General features: G+C 38.2%; 4 protein-coding genes across 6 annotated transcripts in view; 2 read left to right on the forward strand and 2 right to left on the reverse strand.

Moving 5' to 3' along the window:
• Positions 1-766: 766 nt before the first annotated feature.
• aadacl4 (arylacetamide deacetylase-like 4) lies at positions 767-4,352 on the forward strand. The gene is made up of 4 exons (XM_079598109.1): positions 767-2,471; positions 2,914-3,139; positions 3,228-3,291; positions 3,387-4,352. The coding sequence occupies exons 1-4, from the start codon at positions 2,226-2,228 to the stop codon at positions 4,168-4,170; spliced, it is 1,320 nt and encodes a 439-aa protein (XP_079454235.1). The 5' UTR covers positions 767-2,225; the 3' UTR covers positions 4,171-4,352.
• A 589-nt stretch (positions 4,353-4,941) lies between these two features.
• On the forward strand, positions 4,942-8,996 carry cfap107 (cilia and flagella associated protein 107). The gene is made up of 4 exons (XM_079598303.1): positions 4,942-5,181; positions 6,878-6,988; positions 7,410-7,584; positions 8,336-8,996. The coding sequence occupies exons 1-4, from the start codon at positions 5,071-5,073 to the stop codon at positions 8,590-8,592; spliced, it is 654 nt and encodes a 217-aa protein (XP_079454429.1). The 5' UTR covers positions 4,942-5,070; the 3' UTR covers positions 8,593-8,996.
• A 1,067-nt stretch (positions 8,997-10,063) lies between these two features.
• Positions 10,064-13,434, reverse strand: klhdc7a (kelch domain containing 7A). The gene has a single exon (XM_079598304.1). The coding sequence runs from the start codon at positions 13,140-13,142 to the stop codon at positions 10,869-10,871; it is 2,274 nt and encodes a 757-aa protein (XP_079454430.1). The 5' UTR covers positions 13,143-13,434; the 3' UTR covers positions 10,064-10,868.
• Positions 13,435-15,681: 2,247 nt separating this feature from the next.
• igsf21a (immunoglobin superfamily, member 21a) overlaps positions 15,682-27,162 on the reverse strand; it is a 208,513-nt gene continuing 197,032 nt past the window's right edge. For 2 of the 3 annotated variants that reach the window (XM_079596919.1, XM_079596920.1), the window contains exons 8-10: positions 23,367-23,559; positions 21,077-21,115; positions 15,682-17,026 (exon numbers count right to left, since the gene is read on the reverse strand). In XM_079596919.1, the coding sequence (XP_079453045.1) occupies positions 16,950-17,026; positions 21,077-21,115; positions 23,367-23,559 (309 nt within the window). In that variant the 3' untranslated portion in view covers positions 15,682-16,949. The remainder of the gene's footprint in view (positions 17,027-21,076; positions 21,116-23,366; positions 23,560-27,162) is intronic. The other variant, XM_079596921.1, reaches the window with a different exon arrangement.

Genomic DNA, 27,162 nt, shown 5'->3' on the forward strand with positions numbered 1-27,162 from the left:
TAATAATTCGATACAGAATAAATAATAGCCTAAATAAATTATTAGTTTATCGAACTTAAGTCATTTTAATTGTGCATGGTCAGAATTCATATTCTTCATCTCTCTTCTTCTTCTTCTTTCGACGTAGCCGGACGAACGACTCGTTCAATCGGTCAGCGGATAGTAGGCTACAGGCTTCTACACGAACGAGTTCAACGAGATTAGCCTATCTAGTTCGGTTCGTTCACTAACACGTTTTTCAGTAATACGTTTCCTTGACATGAAAGATTCATTCAAAACATATCGAAACGATAATTAATGCTCTTTTTTTAATCGTTTTGTATTGTTATACTGGCACGTGGTTGCAAGAATTACTGGGTTGACTTTTTCAGTAGCCTAACAGCCTAGTTTTTAAAGTGCTTTATTCTCTTGTGGCCGAATTTGACACTGTTTCAATTCAAAACGCTGCCAGCTAACACAAGTGTCAACACGACAGAGGACTTGTTGAACTGTCTAGGATAAAATGAACCGGTTTGTCAAGACATGTTTGTATGAACAGAAAATATATATTAGTAGGATAGGCCTATTAGCCTGTCCTACATGAATTAAATGTTCCTATACCGTAATATATAAATTCCTACCTTAACCGCATGGTGGTAAACAATGGGCGTGCCTACGGATATTATACATAAGAAAGAAAAAGAAAGATTGATCCTTAAAACTAAATCTAGGCATTGTTTTTTTTTGGAAGCTTAATATTCCTGTCATTTATTTTTATTTTAGTTATTAGCCTATATTTAGTTGTTTTTTTATGCCATTGATAGTGTCAAGCTATTGTAATATTGATGACTGCAAGTATGGGTTATGAGAGCAATTCAACTGTTGGTAACGTTTGTAAAGGTTGGTTTGTAAAATAAATATTATTTGTTCGCAATTTTTTCTTTCTCAATTCAAACTCCTAGTTGCAAAGTCCACCACAACTTTTTCAGTGTGGTGTGTGTAAGTGAACAGGTGTTTAGTACTGTTTGCCCAATGTTGTTACACTTGGTCTCCTGTTGCTGGTTTCAGTCCACAGTGCTCAAACTGGAAGGATTCCTGCAGACCAGTGCACCTCCAGAACATCGAGACCTTTGTAAACGGCTCTTAAATTCACGCAGTAAACCCAGGAGCCGTTGTGGAGATTCCAGACTGTGATTTTTGGCCTGGCCTCTGCTTCTACTGCTTAAAAGCTGAATAGAGGGCTGCTCAGACCGGACTGGTTGAAATGCAGCCTCACAAAGACTGCTTTGTGCTGTGATGTGCCTCTTAGTAATGGCCCAGCAACTCTCAGAGAAGGCTTAATGGTTGTCTGATGGGGGGAAAAAGCATGTTCCACTTAAATTGGTCCATTTCTGGATCTGTTGATCAAACACAGGCCAAAATCACAGATGCTGATTTTATTTACTATTATCGCAGAATACTGTAAAACTATTATCCTCTGTTTTTATTTGATTATGAGGCTTTATTTCATCTTCCACATTTTGTTGTGGAAATATAACAGCAAGATGATGCTCAACACAATGGCTTTTTCTTTTCAGTTAGAGTGTCACTGCCATCTACAGATCAATAGTGAAAGTTCACTAAATAAATCAAATGTATTCTCAGTGGGAGCCATAGTGCTAACATGGCCTTTCATGGAAAATAGTTTTATCATTAATGTTCATTTGCATAGTAATAGGATTAAAGGAACTAAGTTATTTTCCAGTTGGAGAATATGCAGTGTTTTGTCTTCTCTAAATCCATGCCACCATCAATTATCTCTATGTAAACAATCAGCCAGGATATTTTCTTGTTCGTTGTTGATATTACTAATTAGCTAATGTGTTATCTGTTCAGTTTGAATTGTGGTGATAAGGCATTGTCAGGATCTCCAGAATAGATTTCCTTTTATTTGTAGACTGGTTAGGCCTAATATTTGCTAGGATAATATAAGTGCCATTGTGCTATCCTATAATTTAAATACACTTTTTTGAAGTAGCCATCCACTTAGGCCAGTCACCCATAGTTAACTTATTTCTGCTGACACTATTTTTTGCAATCTCACTGTATTATAATCACCTTTATCCTGCCACAAAAACTCCATACAAATCGAATTTGTGCAAAGCTGTCTCAAACTTCTGGAAAAAAAATCAACACTCGACCCATCCCAGTTCTGTGTGAAACCTGTAGACTTGGCAACCTTTGCTCTCCTTCACTTTATATCTGCAATGAAAGTGGGAGGGAACATGTATTTGAACATGTATTGCTGTGTGTGTGCAGCATATATTCAAACAGCCATGTACACTGCAACTGCAATTCTGGCCATTGTGTTTGCAGCTCTTTTTGCTGCTTTTTGTTTGTTGGTAGTTGTCCTAGTATACTTGGAGCTGAGAAATTCTAATATTCCTCCTGGAGTTGCTAATCCTGGGAAACTACATGCGATTCATTGTGCTTATGTTGGGATAAACGTTGTGGTGAGTGTTCATGCTGTTTGTGTTGCATCAAATCATATTAAACCCTGCATTTCTTGTCCTTAATTCCTTATTTCTAAAAAAGGACTAATGATACGTTATGTAGGATATACTCTAATTCTAGTTTTTATTCTGAATATTTTAGCACAAAGCCTTTTTGAGTCATATTAAAGTGCTCCATACAAAGTCCATCTCAGTTATTTAATAACTCTTCAGTAATGTTTGATGTATTAAAACTGGGCATAGCAAGTTCAATATAATGTTTTTTAGTAATCACTAACTTGATATTCTCTCAAGGGCAAAATAGAGCCATTCTGCTTATCACAGAACATGTTTACAGTACCTCATTCAAAAGGCCAAGTTGACTTTACTCCCTGAGTGGCTCATTTAATAAGATGTGAATAATATGAATTGGCCAATCATTTACAACGAATCTCTTTTGTAGGGCCAAATTCTGGAGCGATTGGGGCTGTGTCATCAGATGAATTTTACACGATGGTGCAGATTTTTTATCATGGCCAGAAAAGGTCCAGTGCCCCACGGGCTTCGTATTAAGGACTTGACCTTCAGTGGAGTTCCAGTGAGGGTGTATGAGCCTACAGCTGCCTCAGGAGAGAAAAGAAGGGGCCTGGTTTACTTTCATGGTGGCGGATGGATGTTTGGCTGTATTGGTAAAACTCTATATGCATGCATAGACAGTAAAATACTGTTGAGTTGATGTTTTAAGTACTGATGTTTTAATTGTTAGTCTTTCCACAGATGATTACGATGAAGTGTGTCAGTATATATCACTGGAGAGTGACACCACAGTTGTGTCTGTTGGGTTAGCTGACTTGGCATTCTCAGTTTTATTTATAAATTCTGTCTGGTTGAATTTCATAATCTTATTCTGTCGTTTTCCTTCTCTGTTTCCCATAGTTACCGTTTGGCCCCCGAGCACAGGTACCCTGCCCACTTGGACGACTGTGAGGTCGTGACTCGCCACTTCCTGTCAATAGCGGCAACCGATTTCGGGGTGGACCCGCGCAGGGTGGCAGTTGGTGGGGACAGTGCAGGGGGGAACCTGGCAGCCGCTCTCTGCCAGAGGCTGTCGAAGACACAGGATGGGCATCTGCCATCTCCCTGTGCCCAGGTTCTCATCTACCCAGCTCTACAGATGGCAGATTTCCACCTGCCCTCATACCAGCAGAACCACTCAGTGCCCATATTGTTCAGAGGCCGAACGGTGTTCTTTTTCCTGCAGTACCTCAACGGGAATACTTCTGTGAGCCAGCAGATTCTGGAAGGCAAGCATGTTCCTGCGGAGCTAAAACGTCACTATAAGAAATGGCTGGATCCAGATAATCTTCCACCACAGTTTAGAAAGGGAGCCATAAGTCCGCCAGTTATCGCAAACCACGATGCTGACGTCTATCACATCGTCAAACAGGGCCTAGATCCAGAGTTCTCCCCTTTACTAGCCGAGGACAAAGTTCTTCACCTCAATCCGCCAGCCTTCGTCTTGACCTGTGAGTTTGATGTGCTGAGAGACGATGGCATTCTGTTCCAGAAGCGACTGAAGGATGTAGGAGTGGATGTCACGTGGGAGCATCTATCTGATGGCTTCCATGGGATCATCAGCTTCTTCAACCAAGGCTGGATGACATTTGAATCCTCTCAAAGGGGTATGGACAGCATTGTAAGATATGTAAAGACTCTCTGAACGGGAAGTCAAAAGATTTGTCTGAATGATTCAGAATATGGCCTGTTAGAGGTTTTTCAGGACAAATGAATGAGCAAAAATACACTTTAACAAGAACAGTCGGGATCTGGAATTGAACAGTCTGGTTCATTTGATTGTAGTTCACTTCTTATCATCATTAAATCCATTAAGTACACAATCTTACCTTTGTCTTGTATACTTTTTTCTTCAAATCAAACTTTGTAATGTGATTACAAGTCACATCTCGTAGATCTCGTAGCTGGTTGGTTTGGTTTATTCTTTTTTTTTAAATCCCTATGGGAACAATGAATAGGAAAAATACTTCTGTAACAATGGCCGCTGATAAAGTGTTGCACTCTATACCAATTTTCTCCTTGAAAGATTCATTGTCATCCAGCAATATTCTGTGACTAAACCTAGTAAGAAAAAGCAGTCACATTAGATTTATCATAAAATTTTGTATTTGATTTGCAATGTTTTCGATTGATGTAAGTGTTAAACTGCTTTTGTTATGTACAAACAATGCTCAATTTGTCCATTGAATCATGAATGATATTTTAGTATGTGACACACTTAGCATTCCTCCCACATCGCATGTCCCTTGTACAGCCTCATTTGTATGAGACTGCAGTCTCCTTTGGTGCTACAAGTGAAGCTAATTATCATCATTCAGAGTGTTAGTCAGCATTTGCGTGGTGCGTTTAAAGGAATCTGATGAAACTTCTTTTGCAGCAGCTGCTCCCATAGCGGCAGCAGTAGTGTTTGGTGTGTCCATGGCAACGGAACTCTAGAATGTCTCCTGCTTTGACGATGTCATGAAGGAAGCCTGCATCATAACTGACCATATATGTTGGTGGTTTGCAGAGTGTGAGATAGTGTTGCATTTGAAGTAACTACAGCATGCAAAAAATGGAAAACTTTCATGACAAGTGGAGCCAGCCTGGTTGGAGAATAGAGCAGAAATATAGCAACAAAGTACTTATTGGTAATTGGGCAGAGGAGAAATTACAAGTAGGTATATTTTTTTTATAAGATTATTGTGTTGTGTGGGTATTCTTAACTGATGATAAATATCTTTATGCACTAGTATGCATTACTTTTACTATTTCTGCCATTATTTATATTATAACAATGAACTATAGTATGCTATTCTGAATTTAATTCTTTGAATTAAGTTTCATCTCGATACACCAAGACACATGCAAATTAAAATTCAAAATGCCTGACGGACATTAGCCTATATCTGATCCAGGAACATTGGTTCTTGACCAAAAGCCTAACTATTTTAAAGTCGACATTAAACGGAAGTTGCGATAAAAGTTTCTTCCATATTGTGACTTGTATCTGAGAAAAACAGCTTTGTGAATGAGCAATGGTGTATGGCAGTAGCCTTGATTTTGTCCATCGTGGATATTGTCTGGATCTTTTGTTAATTGCGGTGATCAAAAGCTGTAAAGTAACATTATTCAAGAACCACTCTAAAGCCAAAACAATCTGTTACCTTAAATTATACGTTTATCTCTGTAAAGCAGCTTTGAAACAATCTACACTGTTAAAAGCGCTATATAAATGAAGATGACTTGACTTGACTTGACTTGACGTGATCTAATGCTCCAAACACTGGTGACTTTAAAAGTCTGTAATGATATATATCTTACCAAGAGTCACTTAAAAAACCCAAAGAGCTGCAAATATCAAACCTAACTTCCTATTGAGCGACTACATCATCAAATACTCACGATAAGTGTAAATGATTTAGGGGCCGTTTACTCAACACCGTCTTCAACTAAAAACGGGAAACTTTTTTATGTGTTTTGTTTGGCCGTTCATTTACACGACAATGGCGTTTTGGGAGCCTGAAAACACAAACTTTTTAAAATAGGATCCAAGATTCAAGTTTTTGAAACGATACCATTATCATCTGTAAACTACAAAAACATGAATTTGTGAAAACGGTGACATCATGCTCATGCTTATTACATGTTCCGTCTACTGGCCGAAATGTACAAGGCCAAAACGTGTGAAACTAACGTGTTACAGGTAAGTGTAATCACGTGTTTCACACGTTTTGGTCCTATTGGCCATCCATATAATACAGCGTCTTTCGTCGTTTTCATGGATGTGAACGGGGATCGTTTTGAAAACTTCATCTGTACGTGAAAAGTACATCGTTTAGTACATCGTTGTCATGTAAACGTACACTTAGTGAGAATCTCAGGAAAACTGTTTGAGTTAAAAAAAAATCTAAATAACAGTTGGTTTGGAATTGAAACTAATTTTGTTTCTAGGCAATTCAAATCCAACATTTTTTAATTAAAAGTTGCCAATTTATTTTAATATTACATAAAAAAATATTTTTGATAACATATAATGGTGATTATTTAGAGACCTTTTCTAATCACTCTCGTTTCGAGTAGTTAACACACTACTTAAGCACTTGTCAGACTGCAATGTTTAAACCCTGAAAGGGATGCAGTTCCTCAGACAGTGCTCAGATCTATGCAAAAGAGATTAGCGCCGCTGATCAGCATGGTCAGCACCGACTGGAGGCAGACAAATGGGATTGATGCAAGTCGTGCTGCAGTCCCCTAGTCAGCAACAGACCTGAGAGAGTACATCTGCGATCAATAAGGGACCGTGAGCTCTGCTGAGCGTGGGATTTGTTTACTGAGTGTTTCAGTGTGTGTGTGTGTGTGTGGTGAGACAGTTCGCTCGAGAGTGCAAGACAGCAAACAGCACCAACAGGCAGGACTACACGCCCCACATGTTGCACAGGCCCGATGTTGCCATGCGGCGAAAGGCTCTTCACAGATCTGAGGTTTGGGACAAATCCATCAGTTCATGCATCATTTACCAAACATCACAAACACACCAGTGGGTAAATCATGTTCGGTTTTGAGGACAGACGGCAGGCATACATAGATGTGAAACTCCAAAATATCAGTCCACTGCATATTGGAGCTCTGAACTGTCACTGTAAAACTCTGAATAATAATTGTGATTCTTTAAAAGTCACTTGAAGAGATCACAAAACCATAAAGAATTATTTCACTTTTAAACCAAGTTAGTGTTGAGGGAGACACTTCTTTGCATGCTAATGCAAACTTCACTTTGAATTTGACTAAACATTAAACATGTTACCTGTTGTAAGCATTGTAGTTAGCTGTACGTTGTAAATGATTCGTCCTGTCCTTCACTGGTCTGATAAACCGTGTCCATGGGTTTAATCCATGCTTTAGGGTGTTCCCACAAGGCTGTTACTTTCTCATCATGACGTTCCCTCCTCCCACTACCTGGTGACACTCTATGATGAGTCGTACGGGCGGCAGGCCTCCTCCTCTCTGCCCACACTGCGCTCCTGGCATCCTGACAAACTGGCCTGGGTCCCGGAGAGGTCAGACCATCCAGTCCAAGGTATTAAGCATTCCTTTCACTCCAGATGGGGTTTAATGCAGTTCGGCCAGCGTTTTGAATTAATGTTGGAGACCATCTCTGTAAATCATTGTGGATATCAGTTATTTTAATACGTTGGCTTTTATTATTAGTCCAATGTCTTTATTTTTTTTTCTTTTATTTGAGCATACAGAAATTACAGTGCTTAGCATAAGTGAACACACCCATGCTAAAGTTGACTAAAAAGAGGAATAAAAAAATAATCTTTTGGAAATTTATATTAATGTCTTATTTTTAAAAAATTAGGAAAACTCCAACCATTAAGGATACCAATTTTCGTTGTGAATGAATAATGTATCGTACATAAATAAATGTTCTTTCTTAAAATACAGGGTGCATAAGTCAGGACACCCCTATGTTAAATTCCCATAGAGGCAGATATTTATTTTTAAAGGCCAGTTATTTCATGGATCCAGGATACTATGCATCCTGATAAAGTTCCCGTGGCCTTTGGAATTAAAATAGCCCCACATCATCACATACCCTTTACCATACCTAGAGATTGGCATGGGGTACTTTCCATAAGATCATCATCTTTCAACGCAAATCAAACCAGCTATTAGGCTAACTGAAATAAAACCATGCCAATCTCTAGGTATCATTTCTACTACAGTTTGGTGACGCTAGTGGCACCGAAACGACATACAGCCTGCATGTTTTTTTTTCATGCCTCTCTTTTTTCTTTCTGCCTCCCTCTGTTTCTTACACACAGGCCCTCCAACTAAGTTTGGCTTGGCGGAATCTTGGCGGGTTCACATGCAACAACAGCGGGCAGTTGTGCCCACACTAAGCGTGTATAAGGCTTCATACCCTCTGCACCCCATCAACACCTTCTGTCATTCCCGCCACGTCAGCATGCCCAAGCGGCTCTCCAGCAGTCAGCACCCTGCCAACCACAGCAACAGGGACCTGGCACTGAAACACAGACCCTGCAGGCAGGTCTCCAGTAATCCAGCCAGCCTGCTGTGACCCTTACCCTTTGTCTCTCACCATCTTCAGCCCTCCAGTAACACACAGACTGGATTCAACCAGGAGAGGGCTTATTTTATTGATCAGTGACTCTTAAAAACTGAATTAGGAGCATTTTGGTGTTTTTGAGCCAAGACAAATAAAAGAGATACAATACTGCAATGTGGTCCGAACGTTACAATTCAAATAGGTTTAGAATTTAAGTGAAAGTGAGATCTGAAGGACAAGTATGGCAACCCATACTAGGAATTTGTTCTTTGCATTTAACCAGTTTGCTGTGGCACCCGGGGAGCGATTGGGTGTTAGGTGCCTTGCCCAGGGGCACCTCAGTCATTTCCTGCCGCTATTGAGAATCGAACCCACAACCTTCGGGTTACCAGACTTTCTAACCATTAGGCCATGACTTCCCCATTTAACGCATTAGTTTTATATTACATTATATTTTCTGCATGTCAATTAAAGTGAAAAGCTGAACAGAAACATCAACATTAATTTCCAAGTGTCTTAGTATTTGGTTTGTCCCATTTTTATATTTGAATGACAGCAGCAAGTTAGTATAAGACCTGATGATCCTGTTTTCCAGCATGATTTGAGATTGATCTAAACATCATCTTGTGCTTCCGTGGAAGAAAGAACATCTGAGTTTACATGGTCTCAAACTTTTGTACCCCACTGAAATAATAATGGTCTATCAATATTTAAGACCTTCATAGATTTTCTTCATAGACTGTTCTTTCTCTGCTTACTACATGGTGGTGTGTATTTGCAGGTCTATTTTTATGCACACTAGCACAATTCACTGTGCATTTTTTTTTTTTACAGTACACGACATGCTCCAATATCATGCGCACACAGAATCAACAATTCATTTGGACCACAGCGCTAGTTTAGATAGCCGAGTCATTTATCGACACTCTAAGGGGACTTTCATAACTCCTATCTCATTAAGTGTTTAATTATGTTGAATCAAAGTGTTTAATTACACGGAATCGGATGCTATATTTGACGTCCAACCATCTGTGTTCACACTTCTCCTGCTGTGTAGGTTTTATCCCACTGTGTTCTTCTGCTAGCCTCTGGAACGTTCCAACTATGTGTCTTTTTGTGTTTGTCACTGAATTTTTTTGTGGCGTAGTAGTTCTGTTGAGACTCCATCGGACCTTGAAATCTCCCCCACATGATGGTGCTAGAGTTACACAGAGAGCAACGATACATCACAGGGAATTGCATCACAGCACACTCTCCTCTGCATGCCACCTTCTTTGATCACATATGCATATTCGATTGTCACGGTGATTGTATTGTATACTTTCATTAACATAAACTGAATATGTGATTGCTTTGTTTTTGACAGCATAATTGCATTTAAATTTAATTAAGATCCTGGTCACACAAACACCTCCTGCTGCACATTTTGTCAGAACTCATTACTTATTGAAGTCTAACACAAGAACCAAGACTTATTATAGATGAAATCATTTTATTCCTAGTTCTTCAGAAGATACAGAAATGTGCTTGAAGAGGCAAAGCATTAGGTTCTTCTTTCCTTACCCATTAATTCATTAGTTCTCCCCATTATGTTTAATGGTATTCGCACAAAAAAAGACAAGCTTTTCCTCTTGACTGTCCAAAGTGTTTCTGTGACTTGCAAAGAACCATAAATCCCATTCTCGTGACTACAAGATTTGTGGAAATGTCATGAATAAATACAGTAAAACTAAATATAATACAACAATAATTTACATTACATCTTATCTAAAAAATATGCTGGTATCATGTAAGATTAATCCCGTGTGATATGCAGAGAAAACAGCTGTGAATGTGTAAAGAAAAAGCTATGCATATAATTATCCAGCTTACATAAATTGAAGTAATGGCAGCCATTCATGTTGTTTATGATGCCATCTCCGCAATTGCAGTTCGGCTTTATTCTACACACAGTATTGATTGGTTAAAATTAGCCACAGTGTTTCAAAAGCGGTATATTTACTGAAACATTTTAAGCACTTGCACAAGACATTTCCAGGATTTAAAGGTTGATTTAGACATCAGGCCCAAACCAAACAAATAGCCTTTACTGCGACAGCAGATTTATTTATCAGTAAGTGCTGTGTAATTCTAGCTGAACAATAATTCAATGTAATAGCCTTGATATTCAATCATCTCAATTGCCACTAATTAAGGAAAAGTACATTCCACTAACATGTGCATAATATGATCCTGTTTGAGTGTTTGCTCTTACCAGACAACTTCCGACTCGAAAGGCCTGACCTTATTTAAACACGAGTTTGTTGAGTGGTCCTGTCGGGCAGCACAAGGATGATTGGAAACAAAATGCCTTTAGCCGGAGATAGCACTTTCAAATCCTGTGCAACAAAGCTAGGAGACACCTCATCTGCAAGAAACCTCAAGGTAAATTGACGGCTCACGCAATAGATAATGTTGTCCATAGTCACACATTGAAAGGCAGTGCAATGGGGGAGACGTATCGAGGAGCATTCATACCACAGTCGGGCCACCACGTGGAAACGATACACGCTGATGCCAAGAGGACTGATGTCAAAACGGTACAAGAAGTTTCTCACAGCCACAATTTCTGCAGTCTTGTCCTTACTACCCACAATCATGCTCTCTCGCCATGTGTTGGTTTTGGGATTGTAGCGCAAGAGGGTGTACCTCAATGTGCCCCCTGCAACAAACAGTTCATCATTGCAAGCTGTGGCCCGGTGAGCTACGGCAAACGTCTCATTAGGAAGGGGTGCAACAAAGGTCCATCGGTTTGTCCTGGGGTCGTAGCGCTCAACTGTTGAAAGGCATTCCCCTCCGATGGCATAAAGATGGCCCTGCAGAGCCACGAGTTTGCAGTGAGGCCTTGCCTCATTCATGGGGCTTATTTCACTCCAAATTGAAGTCATTGGATTGTAACAGTACACTTTCTTTGAAGGGGTCGCTTCACGGTCCAGGCCTTGGAAACCCACAGCGATAAACAGATAATTATCCATGGTGCACATGGCACAACCTTTAGATAACACCTCCTGGGGAATGTGGGAATGAAGATGCCATGTGTCCTTATAATCATCGTAGTAATACATACCGCTGGATGTCTTAACTGATTCAGACTCTAAATCTGTAGACTGTGACAGACATTTACTCCAGTCGGGGGACTCCATATCTGCAACCACTAACCACTTCCTTCCTCTCATGCGTTGTGTTTGGATGTGATCACGCTCCCCTGCTTTCAGCCTGCCAAAGAGGCCTGGGTCTCGGAGGACCTGGAGGTAATTATCAGACATGACACGGAGAGCAGCTTGCTGAAGGGCAATGTGACCGTGTTTTTTAGCAAGTGTTAAAGTCTCCAAGCAGTTGCCTAAATCGAGCTTTCCTGCTAGACTCTCGAGTTCTGCATTCCCCATGTTCTCTGGAAAGTGTAAGAATTTTGCTCCGGCGACAGTTTCGACTTGTGGTTCCTCTGGCGCATCCATGTTTGCTACATCAGAGTCTATCAGGCTTGAAGGGATATCACTGGGTTGTGCTGGAGAACAGCTGCGAGGTGTTGAAGCCCTCTTTGTGGGCAAGGGGATTGGAAGCTCTGAGTCAACGGCAGCAGTAAGATAGCTGTCTTGGCGGATGACTACTTGCCTGCGGTACCTCACAGTGTCCGGTTTGAAAGTTGAGGCAGGCTCGTTAGTAAAACGTGGAGCAATTTTAAGATCTCTCATTATGAATCTAGAAGGTTGTGGACTTGGTGATCGGGAACGGTCCTTGAAATTGGGGAAGTCCAATGATTGTGATTTAAACAAAGTGCTGCTTTCATTTTGACGATAGACTGGACTGACAGACCGGGTGCGGCTTAAATCTGAGATGAAATGAGAAGAGGACTCTATGTAGTACTCATAGATCTTTCCGTGGATGCCTGTTCTACAATTCCCTTGCCCATCCATGATAAGGTCAGCATTCTCTACTTTGATTTCTGCTTTTGACTGAAAACTCGAGAACATACCCTGGTGATCAAGGTGATCCTGCCTCAACTCCCTGCCAACACCTGGACCATCTTCCAGCTTCTTGACCAGGCACGGGGATCGCCGACCGCTTGGACTTTCAGGACCTTTTTCGGTTCGATCAGGAAGTTGTAAAGTTAACCTCGGTTTGACATTTTTTGCCTCAATTACAGCCTCAGTTGAGTTGCTTGTACCTGCAGGTTCCTCTTTTGCACAATTGTGCATGATTTCAGGGTGAGCCCTTTCCAATGCAAAATTTTTAAGGCTTTCTTGCAAGGTTTTCTCTGGAGATGGTTGAAAAAGATTTTCCCTGTCAGACACTTTTTCCGATTCACTCTGTGGTTCTTGCTCAGCATTGCAGGTGCTGTAGCTTCCTCGGGTAGCTTGCACTCCCTTTTGTTGAATTCTTTCACTTCCCTGCCGTCTGTTTCGTGCCCTGGAATTGTAGAATCTAAAAATCAAAGAAACAAATAGCATGGTGGCCACAGACAGAGTCAGTTTGCCCAGGAGCTGCATGTCAAAGTGCACTCCGAGCAATTCTGCAATTTGCATCTCTGTAGTGAAATCTATGGTGGTCCTCTGGACCTTGGATTTTATTTGAAGCCTCTTCTCTAGCGTATCCCAGCCAGTGTAGGTTGTAGTTTAGTATCTGCAAGCAGAAGCACACTGTCAGCTTTCTCTCCTCCCTCAGGGTGACTAAAAACCTGATATGTACAACAAGAGCATTTGCATCCAGTGTTCTCTAAGGGCGGGGACCAGTATCATTCCACCTGGTGCAGGTGATCACTATGAAAACACATCATCAGACCAAGGTTTTGGAGGTTTATCTAACTCCCTACTTTGCTCCAAGAACTATTATATTGATAATTGAATACAAACTTTCAAAATGTTATCATTTAAAAATTTTCCAGAGCAGGAAAATGTACAACCCACCAAAACAAAACATAAGACATGCAAATTACATTGCAAATGAAGTGATGACTGTGTTAATACCAGAATATCTTGTTTTAATTGGTGATATGTCTATATAACTATGAAAATAGATACCATACCCTGGCTATTGCAAACATAATCAGTGAGAATGGTCAATGTCATTTACTTAAGAGGTGGAGTTGGCTGATATACTACACACATTACAATCATAATGCGATATGACCAGGATGCTGCTGTTTGCACAGTAAATGCTGAGGATCAAAGTTCTTTTCCATGAACATATGACAACAGTGTTGCTGATTAGCAAGGCTTTGAGAGATGATGTGAGGTAGCTTTGCATTCGCCAAAGGCATTATTTGCATAGGCTACTCTTAAAAAACACACTATGTAAAATGTAAGATATCATAACCTTTAATGCCAACAACTGTAATATGGTTGACTTGCCATCAGAGAAAATGATCAGAATAGCCATAAACACTGAATGCTGTTCTTGTGAGACACAGACTTTGTTTTGCTATGTGATAGCTGTCTTGTAGCTGCACTAAGGAAACATGAACCAGCAAGCTTACTCCTGAATAATTGACAGAGAAGTCACAAAGGTCCACTACCCCTCTGCCCCTTCTATCATGTGTCAAGTGAAGAGTTTTGGATCTGCAGACGCAATAGATTTGGCAACATGCTGTGGAAAAGAATTGTGAAATAAATAATAGACTGAAACTCATAGTGAGTGTCAAGTTAATGTCAGACCAAACTAATCCAGATGTACTTTAGCCTTGTTGTTGATAGTCTGTGCCAAATTAATTTGTACTCGAGGGAGATACCTTCCTGGCTTGTTATAGCACAACTATTGCAACCTAAACATATGAATTACAGAAGATTTAATAGACTATGCCAAGACATCCGTCATGGACTCCTGGTGATTTAATTTTCTCAAGCAACCCAAACAAAGTAAATAATTACTATTGCCTTCCATTTTTTAACAGCATGAGAATGAGTATTCAGAAAAAAAAAAAAAAAAAAGTTTAAATCTAGTTTATAAACTTCCATTACTGTAACTGACATATTCATTATAAAAGAAAAGAAAATTAATCAAAGAAAGGTTCCAGGAAATCCTGAAGATCTGTCAGAAGCAGCTAAATATATAATATTCATTTTAAATTATCATGAGTAAAACATTTTAAAGTTGGTTTTACAGACAAAATCAATATAAATGTTATTATTATTTTAAAAGTAGTTGTGTTATAATAACTTTTCCAATAAACATGGGAAGTGAGACCTAAAATAGCAAGGGCCTATCTTCCTGATTTTATTAAGCCCATAAAACCACCTGTCCCACCTAGGCTGTAGACATAATCCTTTAATACATGGTGTGTCTAGAAAAGCTTGAATTGCAATTCATGTGAATGTAAAAAAGGAAAGAGATTACTTTGCATGAGGACATCCAGAGTAAGTCATGGTGGCAGAGGACAAACCTAAACAAGACCATCAAGGGCTGAGCCGCAATCATAGCTGAAATATTTTTCTCTAATGACTTCCATCTCATGAAGCATTGCTGTAGGTATTCCTACAAAAGAAGTTTGGGAAAAAAAGGTTTTGGTTTATAAAGGCAATCAAGACTATTTACCATTGCATGTTATACACAACATCTGAGAGAGAGAAAGAGAGAGGGAAAACAGTTTGCAAGTTGTCAGGTGTAAAAAGGGCAAATAAAAGAATATGAAGAATCAGTAGGCAAAAATATGCTAATCAAATGAAGGGTAAGACCATGCATATGTGTTACACCCTGTTCTTCCATCATCCATTGTGGAATCCCATACAGTGAGATCCAACAGTCTGAGACTACTAGAGGATGTACTTTTGAATTACATAAATTTAAAATGTGGGCAAACAAATTAATTACACACAGTATGTAGGTTAATATAAAAGTGTTGGGGTGTATCATTGTGCTTTTGTGATATAGGTCCTGTCTTCCACAATGCAGCTGCTGAAAGGCCCTTAGACAAACATGATTCTGGGAAACGTCCCTCCTCTGTCACTAAAGCTGAACCTGATATAACAGAGAAACACAGTCATTGAGATTGTCATATAAGCAGAGTCAAATTGGACACTTATAATGATTATTATTTCATTATATCATTGACTCAAAAAAAGACAAACGGACAATCACACTCCAGTCATTTTAATTGATCATCTCCATTTTTAATACAGGTGATATGAAACAAATGCAACAACCCTGTTTACACTTGGCTTCATTTGAGCTTCCTTTGGGGGATGGAGGGGCCATAATGGTGGCTAACATGATCCTAGCAGTAACTGTTAGATTAGAGAGAAGGACTGTACACGATGCAGGTCACTGAATATGCGACAAAAAACTTAAGGACAGGTAGGCGACAAACAGATGAGGAGGGGAAATCCTCTTTGAACGTCACATGCACCAACAACCCCAGAGAAAAGCTTTTCCTCTGCGGTTGAAAACAGTCACACGGATGTCATAGATACTGAACGCATGAAATCAGATCATAGAAAGGCCACTGATTTCACAGTTTTTCTAAAAGCCTGGGTTGGATTTCGGTTGGGGATGACCAGATGCACGCAATAAAGCCATTATCTGCTATACCCCCTTGCATCTTCCTCCCAAACCCGTATTAATTATTATTTTTTATTTTCTGCTCTGTAATATACTTTTCATTATTTACAGGGATGTACACAAAATACACTTAAAAAGAGGATCTTCCATTTCTTTGCAATAAAATGTCACAGGACGTTTAGTATTGTCTCTTTTTTTGTTACATTCCAGCCGCGAGCCATTCAAGAAAACAAAAGGGAAAAATATTGTGACCAAAAAACACAAATGGCGTAAAACATGGTCCTTAAAAAGGGGGTGTGATCGAGTCCTGTTTGTGTCAGTGTGCAGTAATTCTATGGAGGCAACTCAAGGACGGCTAGTTGGAGTTGAAATGACAGCATTGTCAGCAACCCACAATTCCTTAATGTCTTTTCTCCACACGCATGAGATTTTTGTTCACCTCGATATTTGTTCAAACCCCAAATGCCTTTTTGCTTTTCCAAACGACTGGTCTCTGTTGATTGACAGCCAAGTTTAAGGGGGAAAAAAACGTTCTGTGTGGAAAGGGGCAGACGGTAAGGTGGTGTTTTTTCTCATATTCAGCATGTTATTTTCATTTCATCTTATTTTTTAATCAACGATATTATCATCATCTCCATCTGGATCTTTTTTTGTGTTCACAAAAATAGGATGGTGTGCCCCCTGTTGGGGGGTTCAGGTTCTCCCACAGATGAAAGCAAGGTAGGTTTAGTCATGGTCTGGAGAAGGCTTGTGTGCCTGTGTGTGAAGTGTGTGCATGAGTGTGTGTGTGTGCCTGACTGGAGAGGAGGCGTGTTTGTGAGCGGCTGATTCATGGATATTCACGTCAATTCAACAGTCACTGTGAGAATAAGTGGTAGGCATATCAGTCCAAACTTGTGCAAACCAGGAGCTCCATCTGAAAGAAAAAAGAAATAAATACAATTAGTATTTGGCAGGAAGGCGATTATCTAACCTTGGTCTAAATACTTGGTTTGTTAGGTTTGAAACAAAGACAGCCCTGTCTTAATGGGATAGTTCACCCAACAAAATTGAACTGTCATTATTTACTAATGTCAACACACATGTAATTTTAAAACGTTATGACGTTTTGTGTGTGTGTGTGTGTGTGTGTGCGTGTGTGTTTAGCACAAGAGAGAGTTTTGAGAAGTCTTTATGCTCATTTAGTTCAAAAAGGAAGAAAGATAAAAAAAATAGTGTATATGATTTGTGTGCTATATAGATTAGTGTAAGAAAAAACAGACTAGCATTTATTCATCATTCAATCTCAAATTGAATAATTCATACAAATCATTATGCAGATCTCAAATAAAATATGCAAAACATTGGATGTCATAACATTTGATGTTATTGATTGATCAAGACCTGCATAGTCCAATGGACTACTTCTATAGTGATTTATTTTGGAGGTGAGCGTGAGTAAATAATGACAGACTTTTCATTTTTGGGGGATCTATCCCAAATGTAAAGGATCTGGCTTATAAAGGAGAAGCAGAGTTCCTCACTTTCTGCGTGAGAGACCCTTCTAGCAGAGGTACAGTGGGCTGTCTGAAAGCTGTATGAGCTAGCTAGTTTTCTCAGGTACTTCGCTGTAATTGTCTAATGCACTCTAAAAGGTTTGAACAAGCTGTAGAGTAGTGGTGGATCAGCGGGGCCAGAACTTCCATGCACACTACACAATGGTCAATAAGCACGAAACGATGATGCTGTCATAAGTATTATGAGCAATATTTCTTTAGAGCTAAAGTCATTTTATTACCATCGCTCTCATTTTCATTGACAAAACAAGTGGTAATATATAACATTACTTCTACATGTATGGCTTATATTGGTGTTACTGCTACAATTAATATAACATAAGTACCACTTCATATCCACAATATGAATATTTTTTCTTTTCTTTTATGGTTAAAACTCAGTGGTTATATTCAGAAAGGAATACTACCATACCACAGAACAGTATATACTGTAAACAGATTAACACTTTATTTTGATAGTCCTCTTTAGACATTCTACTAACTATAAGTAATGTTGCTGCAACCCTTTCTCAACTACATGTCACCGACAAATATGGGGGTAGAATCGTTCCTGTGGTTCAAATAAATTAAATTTACAGATAAATAAAATGAGATTTGTCAATAAAAAACATTTTCACAAATATGTTGTTATGTGACGAACACAACTCAGAATCAAATAGAACGCATTATAATCAGTGACGCTGTCTACACTGGACGTCACGCTGTGCGCTGCAAGAAACGAAAGACCCACTCTACTTCTAAATTACTCCACACTGGAGCTACTTACACAAATATAGATCATAATACCAAGTATAAAACCAAATATGAGCCCAAATAACCATCAGTGATGTAACAATACGAATGCTGTGTGTACAGTGGGTTTGTGAGTGGAAAATGCAAATAAAAACCTTGCTATGCTGAAAAAATACAACTTTGCATTTATTTTGGATGCAGTAACAATCAAAAACTATTGAGTCTGATTCATATGAAATATTATTTGTGTTATCGAGTGTTTTAACCAATAAATAAGTATTGCTTATCTGTCTGCTGGACAGTTTACTTTTAAATGCATCATCTATTTGAAATTCAACAACCTGTCACGTTTAAAAACAACCCACGTATATCTTCTCTACAAATGACGGGAATCATTTTGTAATGCATTTAATTCATGTTTAAGATATTACTTATAATGCTTAATAGATCATTAGATCCACGGTTTTGCGCTCCGTGCTCGACATGTAAAGTATAGGCTACTGCATGTTTTGGCAAATGCATTAGGCCATCTGCCAACTCCATGCATACATACAGAAATTAACATACTGTGCAAAGTATTAGAATATGTATGTATGGTAGTTTAGCATTCTGAACATACCCAGCATTTTATTTATTTATTTATTTAAACTAAGGATACAGCAGTAGAATTCCAGACTTCTGGCCATTTGTGAGCACTAGAGTCTTTAGGGTGTTTTTTTTGTGAGTCGAGAGGGTGTTTGAGATTCAGACACACGTCAGACATGGCGACCTCCAGAGGCCTTGTTCTACAAGCCATTTGACTTGCATACGAGGGGCATCTGAGGCTCGACTCAAGATCAGCGCTCACGTTGACCTGATTCTGTCCTTGCTCTCACACACCTGCCCTGCCGCATTTGCATATTCAAATGTACATCCGTAGATGCGGCGGAGCAGAGGAAAGAGGTGTGGTGAAGGGTTTCGGGTGAGGCGAAAGAGAGAATGAATAAAAGAAAAAGAGAAAAACATAAGTGGTAAAAAAAAGGGCAGAGGCCTCATTTCCACCCGTCTGCCTGACAGTTCTTCATCTTTACATATGAGTCTCTAAGAAACTGTAAATGAGCCAGCACTGAATGTATAAAACAACTGCAATCCATCACTGATTTATATTTGCTGTGGACGCGCTGGTGCATTGGTAAGTGATGGCTCACTTCTAGACTCTAAATGATGAAAGCAGCAAGCCTTCGCAAGACACATGGCCTCTTGAGAGGAGGAGAGGACGGAGAGAGACCAGAGACAATAAAAACACAGTATGCAGCTTTAGAAAATCTCAGACAGGGAAATAATTAAAAAGTAAATGAAACCGTACCATTACGGCATGTCTCTTTCCCTGGATAGTATCTGAATAGCAGTGTTCTACAGCACCCTTTCAATCTACAAAATAACTGGTTATTGGATCTCTTGTATTCTCCTATTCTCAGTATGATTATAGATAAAAGTCTATACTTTTACTTGCTGTATAACTGTAATTTATCAGACCACAGTTTAGCAATTTCGCAATTATACCATGCGTAGGAAGAAACGCTGTTTATGAAACATCTAGCACTTAGACAAAGTAGGCTATACTCTATATGATGTGCATTTCAGTCAATGGTGTCTAGTTAAATCATGTTTAAAAAAATAGTACGCAATACAGTCGTCACATGACCCATGTTGAACACAACAAGTGGTGTCTATTTATGTTACAAAATAAATTTGATTATTTGGCAGTTTAATCTAAATTTACTTCAAGTTTACCTTTTGGCAGTCCTATCAATTAATCAGTCAAGACAATCTCTGAGGTTGAAATAACTTTTCATTCCATTCACTGTTGAAATGGAAGATCATGTCGAGCACGACATAATGGGATGGTGTATATTGACCTTGCCTTCCTTCATTATTGTGTTTATTAACACTTTAGTTGAAGAAGTTGTGAAATTACACCACCCGTAGGAAAAATAACCTCTGGAACTTCTATACGTAAAAATAAATAAATAATAATAATACAAAATAGTACTGGTATACTACACTTGTCACATGACCAGTGTTGTTATTGCTAACTAAAACTAAAATGATTAAAGATAGTTCTTGTTAATTGAAATAAATGTGGAATAAAGTTGAAAAATAAAATCTAAATAGAAATATAAAAGTAATAAAATGACAAAAGCACATTAAAAAAATCCTAAACCTTAAACTAATATTAAAATTGAAAATATAAAATAAAAGTTAATTCAAAATATGAATAAATCCTTAATAGTATATAAATACTAAAATAACACTGCACATGACCGTACAATGTTGCTTATTTAATTCAACAATTGATGTCTAGTTATTATCTCAGAAATAGTTATTTGGAAAATGTTATCTAATTTTGTGTAAAAAAAAAAAAATGTTTTGGCAAATATTCAGTCAAGGCGATATTGCTTTTGGTTCAAAATGAAAGATCAAGTTGAGTGTAATGCATTGTAGGAAGCAGTATTCTGATCTTGTGGCATCCCGCTGCATATCTGCATATATCTTTTTTAATTTTAGTTTAGCACTCAGGAAGAAAACACTGCTGCTCTTTTGTCATTTTTAATTCATCAAAGAGTCTTCTCAAACTAGAGGCAGCAAAAGGCTCACACAACCAATGAACATAATCACAGAGGCGTTCAAATACTTACTGTTTGGATTCTGTGTGTTTTTCATCATACTTGGGTTTTCTGCAGAACAGAGGAAGAGGTGGAGAGGGAGAGAGAAAGAGTGTATTATTAGATAATACAAAAGATAACCATCATAGGTTTGTGGTCTAATGAAGGATAAAAACCTCAAATCTCACAGAGACAAGACTAGAATACCGCCAAAGAGCTATCAGCAGCCAAAGTTCATAAGTTCACCCTTATTCTTGGCTGACTTCAATGTAAAATCCACCAAAGACTGGAACCTTTTGAACTTTGAGTTCTCTGTGAATGCACAGAGAACAAACTTAAAAAAAAAAAAAAAAAAAAACACACCAAAATCTTTCCCAAGAATCCTCAACCGTCACATCGACTGATATAGCAGCAAAAATCTATTAACAAGCTTCCTTTCTCCTAAATGCTAATCTTTGTTCTTTAATACAGCTGATGGGCTTTAATGAATGGCTATTGAAACAGGTCAATAGTAGCCCAGTTCAAAGGCTCTAATCACCATTCTCCACTCTCTGCCACCCGTGTTCAGACTCAAAAGCACAAGGGTAATTTGAATGAGGTGGATGACGCAGGGCACACTTGGGTGTTACATAGACATTAATGCTCTTCCACGTGAACCATTCCCCAGGTGACGTCCTTTCCAAAGAACCACTTCCCACCAAATGGCCTGCTGTGCTCAGCCCAATGATTTGTAGATGTGTCTCAATGTAAAGAACGGCAGAGGAAATGTTTAAAAGGAATAGCTCATCTAAAATTGAACATTATGCCATCATTCAATCACCCTCATGTTCTTTCAAAGCCACATTCCTTCCGTGAAACAAAAAAGAAGAAATTATTTTCGTGCAATTACAGTGAATTAGGAATGAAGCTTAAATGGTCCAAAAAGCATACAAGTTTCATGCAACTTTAAGTCAACCACACATAACTGATCAATTAAATATTCACTGAAATTCTTGACATCCACCAGCACATTTAAATCATTGAGGGCTTCTTTTAATAATCGGTTGATTCAGTTCACAAAACCAGTCTAAACTCACTGATTCAATTATCTGGTATTAAATAAGTAAATTTTCATCTTTTTTCCTCACATGACCTATTTGTATGACTTCAAGTTGAAATACTGTATTTTGAGCTTGCCTCTGCATCTCTGTAATTTTTCAAAACTTTAGCTGTGCAATTTTGGGCAAAGCCCCATACAGCTATTGTATGACTGTATGTCATTTAAGGATGGACCGACCACTTAATCAATGGAACATTTTTATGATCTATTTATTATTCTTTTCCATCCTTTTTGAAGTTTCAAAGCTCCAGTCACCATTCGTTGTAATCATATGGCAAAGAGTGACCAATTCTTTGAAATTTGGAGTTTGGAATGACACAAGGGTGGGTGAATGAGAACATTTACATTCAGGACAGTGCCCTCTCCCTTTTAGTTTAGCAAAGGTTGTGCATGTGTCGTACATGATTGTGCATTATTTTAAGGAATGTGAAAAAAATAGTTTTCGCATGTGGTTGAATCTGCTATAAACAACTGATTCAATTGATCACAAGTGCAATAGTATGTTCACGGCTGATGATGAACCGTATATGCAGCTTGTTGTCCTCAGCCTTGGGTGTCATTTGGATTATCCAGAGGAGCACCAACTGTCCTTTCTCTTCCAAAACACATCTTTGATTAGATCTGCGCTCACACTATAGGCAGATCTCTCATAAACCCTGACAGCCTTGAAAACTCAGGGGGGAAATTAGTCCAGGGGCGACAAAGCGCGGGCACACGCACAGAGTCAGCAAACAATTTCTTTCTAACATCAATGAAAACAAAAGCCAAGACTTAGTGGGCACAGCATCTGTTTCAGCAGCAAAGGATGGCTAGACAAAACCACAGGGGAATGAAACTATCACATAAAAGAGGCAATTTTTCTTTTAACAAGATGTTGACAATTTGATATTAGTGCTAACAAAAGACAATATCCCTTAAGGAAAAACATTCGTGACCCAAAAAGGTTTGACGGTCATGTGTAAATGTAGTCATCTATCTTATGTTACACATTTTTTTCCAGCTTAGTTTCAATTACTCTTTATATTTAATATTCGGTTTCATTTTGCACTTTCTTGTGAACAAATATGTTATTTTCATTGACTAAAATTAGAGTGAATTTTACTCAAATTAATGCATAATACATATTGACTTTTTACTAGACACAATATAGACAAAAACAAAAACTAACAAATAACTTTTGGTGCATTTAGGATAGAAAAAGGAGTTACTGCTGGAGCGACTCACCAAAAACAATGAGGCGTGTGTGTGTGTCAGTGGAGCCCAATGGATTCTGGGCCGTGCAGCGGTACATGGAGCCATTGAGTTCTGCAGGCACTCGCTCCAACACCAGTTCCTTCCCATCTTTCTCGGCACTGCCGTCCAGCAGTCTGCCGCCCACCCGAGTCCAGGTGAACAGAGGCTCAGGAAACACCTCGTTCTGCAAGTAGTGTATGTGTGTTTAGTTAGTACACAATAATGTGTAAATTAAGGAAAAAATATGAAGATAAAAATAATCTGTTGAACCCCAAGATCCAGAAAGGGATGCACAATAAAATGATACTGAATCAGTTATCTGCCCAATATTAGAGGGGTTTTTTATATTTCGGATATTAAATTGTACATGCCTTCTCCTATTTTTACATTTGCTGTCATCTAACTACAGCTAGTTTTTCTTTTTTACAGACATTTATAAAAATTAATAACCATTTTTTATACTATAAATTATAATACTGTGAACCATAAATTCACTTGTAGCATTTTAAAAAGATTTTTTAAAATGTTTTATTTTTTAATTTATTTAGTTAAAATAATATAGATTTCAATATAAAAAATATATAATTTTACATAATTATCAGCTTATTGGTATCACCAGGATATTAATAGCAGTGCACCCCTTAGAAATACAGCGCATTTTAAAAAAGCATCTTAAGATAAACTTGTTTAATTATGAATAATTTAAACCCATTTCGAAAAACACTTGTTTAACTTGTTTAAAAAACAATCAATAATCAATACCTTTTTCAGTTTGAAGAAAGGACAAAAAATAAGAGATATAAATCTTGTACCAAGTTACCAACTCATCAACAATATAGGCATTTCTTGTTATAGGCTTATCCAGGAAGAGGAATGTTAGGGTTTTGATGGTTTTTAGCGGGGCAATGAAAAAAATACCACATCAAACAGGTAGTCCACAAGAGGCAAAAGAATATAAAATATTCTTATACACTCCTTTACAGAGGTCCATGGTGTATAGCATTGTCTGCAACTACAGTATGCCTGGAAGCCCACTCACACAATACTACATTCTTTCATGTCTATTTTGAACAAGTCCTTTAATTTTAATACTTGTGAAAGCTCACTATACGATTGTTTGATTCCACACAAAAGGACAGGTGTGATGAAACCCAGAAACAAGGTAGAACATCTCAGTGCCTGAGCCAGGGCTACATCCCGATTCGTTTTAGATCCATCTTTCCCCTGCTGATCAAACCAATCTACCCATGGTCTAGGTGTGATAAGTGACTGGCTGGCACAATCCATCTAACTTCACAAAATCATGTGGCTTCACTGGGTGACCTTTGATAATGGCTCATTGGAGAGTGTGGCTTGGCTGTGTGTCACTGGACTTCCACATTCACACCATGACTGCAGTGAAATGAGTTTGCACTTGCTGGTGGAATTAGGTCAGATCCAGATCAAAAATATCCCCCATGGCACTCACATGGTTTAGATCAGGATGTACTGTAATGGTAAGGCAAGCTCTTGGAGAGCATAAATGCCTTTGTACTCTATTCAAATACAAATTTCAAATTAGAAAGGAAGGAGACACCAATGTAAAGTCAAAGTAAACCAAAGGGGATATTGAATCTGTTTTTTTTTTTTGTAAAAAAAAAAAAGGGGCAGTATTTAGTTTTCTGTGTTAACATTTATCTATCTACATGTGAAACCCAGGGCTCTGGAGCAGCTAGGGATAAGGGAGACGTTCTTCCAAATAAACCTTCATTGGCTTTAAAATCCTCTGAAATCCTGTGTAAATATTAAGATCCAAACTGGATTTATGTGCCCGTCAAGCCTGTTTATGGTGACCATTCTTTCTATTATTTAAAGGTGTACTTCAAATATGTAAATTGTGGGTGACAAACACACAGATCTGCCAGACAAACTGCCCATGCACCAACCAACTCCCTCCACCTTCGCAGGTTAGTCCATCTAAGTGTTTTTCATATTCAAAACCCAAAAAGAGAGAGCATTCTTGTTTAAAAAAAAATCCAGTTTAAGATGATAGCTATGTTTTGGAACATGGATTCTAGCTGGTCTGAACTTGTTCAGGCTGGTCATTAGTTGGTCTCACTAGACATTGACAGCTTTATACTGGGATTGTTGCCCATCTAACTGGTTTTCCAGTCTGTACCTGCTAGTGACCAGTGTTCACCTGCAAATGGCCAGATTAGATCTGCTAAAACAGTTAAAATCTGGAAATTACCATCTAATCTGCTAATGACCAGTATAGACCTGCCAAAGACCAGTAAAACAACAGGATGGTTGTGAATGGTTTGTTAAAAAATGATTTCTAAAAAATGGTCTGTTTTAACCATCACCAAGCTACCTGGATTTTACAGGACGGATAAAACAGAACTACACTAACATTCCTTTAAATTCATGACACAAAACGATGAAATAGCGTAAGGTAGATTCAGTGATGATAGCATATCGGGTCTAATTTCTTTCTACCTGAATGCTGTTGGCTAGACACATCTCTTAGTCAGACCTGTCAAAAAGATTGGGTGGATCATCACCAAACTGTGCTGTGTTTATCTGCTGGGGGAAGATTTTTTTTACCTCTTGGCAGACGGTGATAGTTACACTGAGACAATCTCCCTGCTTCACTAGGTCTGTGGAAGCTGACGGACTATTGATGCAAGTATAAATTTGGCGCCGTTGACAGTAAAGCGCTCCTGGCTAGCTCTGTGCTCGCACCTGTTTTGCTAGCTAGTTTGACAAGAACAAACGAAAGCAACAAAATCCCTAAAAGCTGCAGTGAAATACATCAACAAACAGCTGATTTGTTTTTTAATCAGATGCTCTTATGCCTTCTGGTGAGAACACAAAACAGAACACAAACACAAGTGAGAGGAGTTTAGCATTAGCAAAGAGAAGCCAAATGTTAGCATAATAAATCACTCTGCCTTATTTCTGGGGCTATTCTTATCAAGCATAGGTTTTTCACTGCAAAACAAAAAACAAACAAAAAAAACATCTTGATCAGTTTTAAAGTCTTGTTTATACCATTTCATGGAAAACATTCTTTAAACAATATACATTTATATTAGACGCAAAAATGGCATAAGTTATTAAATCTTGTTTGTAGAAAATATACTACTTTATACTAAATTAAACTAACACACTGTAATACTAATTAAGTTTATTTTTGATAATGCTTCTTAACTCAGTTTTAATCAAGCACAAATATACTGTAACACAATTTAGTAAGATTTTATGCTTAAAAATAGGAAAACTCTATTTGACAATGGGCTAAGAAAATAAGCTTAACTTGCTAGTTGCTATTTATTCTCTGAAAGTCTCACAGCATTTAGAAGTAAAAGTAAATGTGTATTGTTTTAAGGATGTTTTTACATCCTAAATTTCTTCAGATATTCTTATTGGAAAGCAAAACCAAATTATTAAGATTTCTTTTCTTTTTGCAGTGCTCTGAAACCCCAATTATTTCCTTTAACGGCCAACAGCAGGCAAACCGGATAAACGTCTAAATGGAACAAAAGTGAATCATGTTATCATTTAGTAAATTTATGACTCATTTTAAGATATTTATTAAATGCAACAGCAAATTAGTTTTGTTCCTTTTGTTCTGTGTTTATGGAGATGACAATGAAATATAGAGCCCTACAGAAAAATCAATTAGAAAATAAAAAAGACAACCGCAACTTAAATGGCATTTCATCCATTTTTGTCTATAGACCATTTACTAAAGCATCCTTATTCTTTTATTATACTCTTATCTTATCTCACAGCCGATATGAAC

The sequence above is a fragment of the Phoxinus phoxinus genome (assembly GCF_949152265.1).
Source record: "Phoxinus phoxinus genome assembly, chromosome: 22".
Classification (NCBI taxonomy): Eukaryota; Metazoa; Chordata; class Actinopteri; order Cypriniformes; family Leuciscidae; genus Phoxinus; species Phoxinus phoxinus.